Source organism: Procambarus clarkii, chromosome 57 (genome assembly GCF_040958095.1).
Source record: "Procambarus clarkii isolate CNS0578487 chromosome 57, FALCON_Pclarkii_2.0, whole genome shotgun sequence".
Classification (NCBI taxonomy): domain Eukaryota; kingdom Metazoa; phylum Arthropoda; class Malacostraca; order Decapoda; family Cambaridae; genus Procambarus; species Procambarus clarkii.
Genome location: NC_091206.1, coordinates 22,683,471 through 22,685,647, shown reverse-complemented (window position 1 = coordinate 22,685,647; position 2,177 = coordinate 22,683,471). Strand labels below are relative to the sequence as shown.

At 37.9% G+C, this 2,177-nt stretch overlaps 1 protein-coding gene across 1 annotated transcript; it reads left to right on the top strand.

The window, feature by feature from the left end:
- The first annotated feature begins 351 nt into the window (after positions 1 to 351).
- Positions 352 to 1,314, top strand: LOC138353385 (uncharacterized). Its single transcript, XM_069306388.1, has one exon. The coding sequence runs from the start codon at positions 352 to 354 to the stop codon at positions 1,312 to 1,314; it is 963 nt and encodes a 320-aa protein (XP_069162489.1).
- The last annotated feature ends 863 nt before the right edge of the window (positions 1,315 to 2,177 follow it).

The window sequence follows — 2,177 nt, the reverse complement described above, 5'->3', positions numbered from 1 at the left end:
TATTATTTGTGCTGACCCTCTATAGGGTGGGATAAATTTTGAGATAACTCTGATTGGAGTGTCTCCATAATATTTCTCTTGTATACATTATTTTGTGTATCTATTTTGTGTAGTGCTGGATTTTCTCCATTAACTCTGATGGTGATAAGGATGAGCTAACCGGACGAGAACTAGTGGTGAGATTCAGACAGTACACAAAGTATATAGCTATTTCGTGTTAGGTAGGTAAACCCATAGTCTATGCAAGTATATTAGGCTATTCCCATTGATATTGAAACCCACTGAATGAGTCAATATCCCAGTTACTTCAGTAATAAGTATTTACTGACCAATCAGCCTTTACCCGACAAGATGGATACGGCTACCAAAATGAAAAGGACCCTTGTTGGTCTGAAAGGTCATTTAACCCGACAGATTAATAAATGTCAAAATCTGTCACAACAGTCAACGGTTGATTACTTTGAATTAGAGGATTTATTACAAGTTGCTGAAAGTAAATTTGCTCATATTAAGCAACACATGAATTTGTATTTGACCGAACTGCAATCAACCTCTATAGAGAGTAGTGAACTTGATGAGGTTATAGATGAGTTAGCTCAGTATGAAGAAGATATTCGAGTTAAGCTTCTACCCTATAAGAAACAAATTGCTAAAAACAAGCTGATAGTAACTTCCACTGTACGTACAGATCCTGAGGTTAAATTACCTCAAATCAACATACCCACATTCTTTGGTGATGAGAACGAGAGTTGGGATGACTTTTGGAGTAAGTTCGTAGATGCAGTAGACTCTAAAACTAACCTTCCTCCAACCACTAAATTCACTTATTTACAAGGCCTGTTAAGAAAGGAAGCCTTGAAAGTAATCTCCAATATAACACTGACCAGTGATGGTTACGCATCAGCTGTACAATTGCTTCAAACCAACTACGATAACAAGGAGAGAACTGTTACTGTCTTAGTTCAAAAATTACTAGATTTACCCTCTGCTAATAATTCTACAGAGTCTCTCCAAAATTTCAGACTAGAGTTAGAGTCTTTACTCAAGGCCTTAAGCCTTAAAGTCCAAATACAGTTAGCCGAATGGATGACTAAAGTAGTTGTTAAACGAAAATTACCAAGAGAAACTTTAGATAAGTTATGTACTATTTACAATACGACCTTTTTGACTCTGAAAGAAATCACAGAAGGTCTACATACCTTAGTCGAAAGACAAAGAGCCAATCAAGACGGGGAGAAAGTTACAAACTCCTCTACTAACTCTCATCGTAGCTCAACTCAAGTTGACACTTCTATAAACCTAAACAGACTTTAAATAAGTCTAATAAATTCACATCAAAACCCACGCTATCCACTGGAAAAAGAAGTGGAAATGTGGGTACATATTCGGTGTCTCCTTCTGAGATAACCCACGACTTGTCTACTAAAGAGAACAAGTCAAACAAAGAGAGAAAGTGTCTGCTCTGCAATCAAGAGCATACTGCATACCAATGCTCAGTTTATCCTACTTATTATGCTAGGATTAAAAGGTTACAGGAATTGCATAAATGCACTAGATGTATGGGTTCGCATGATCCCAAGAAATGTGCAGTACCACTACGTACTTGCAACCGTTGTAAACAGGGTGTACATCACTACGCCTTATGTAGGAAATCTCCTACACCTACTATGACCACTGGAGAGAATTTTACTAATTCTACTTCAGTGCAATATTGTAAAGTACATCACGAAGTGAATGTACTCGCTACTGAGTCAGGCAACAGTACTACCTTGCCTACTGCCCAGCTTAAATTAATAAATCGAAGATCTCGAATTACTAGTAGAGGTCTCTTTGACCAAGGTTCCCAAAAAACCTTTATCACACAACAGTTGGTAGATGATTTAAATTTAAAACCTACCAAAAGTGTGAAGTTAAACATTTCTGGTTTCCTATCAAATAGTGGGCCACGTGACTACAAGGTAGTCAAATTACTAGTTAGATTAGGATCCTCTGCCAGCCCAATTCATGCGGTGGTCGTGGATAAGATTCCTACGGACTTGCAAGTCACAGGATTAGCTCGTACAGCGAGACACCTTAAGCGAAACCGCATGAGGCTAGCGGATCATAAAATAAATTCCGATTGTCTCACAGATATTGGAATATTAATCGGCGCGGATCATTATTACAAGTTTATCACT

Coding starts and splice junctions, on each gene's coding strand:
- LOC138353385 (XM_069306388.1), top strand. CDS start 352: ATGGATACGGCTACCAAAATGAAAAGGACCCTTGTTGGTCTGAAAGGT.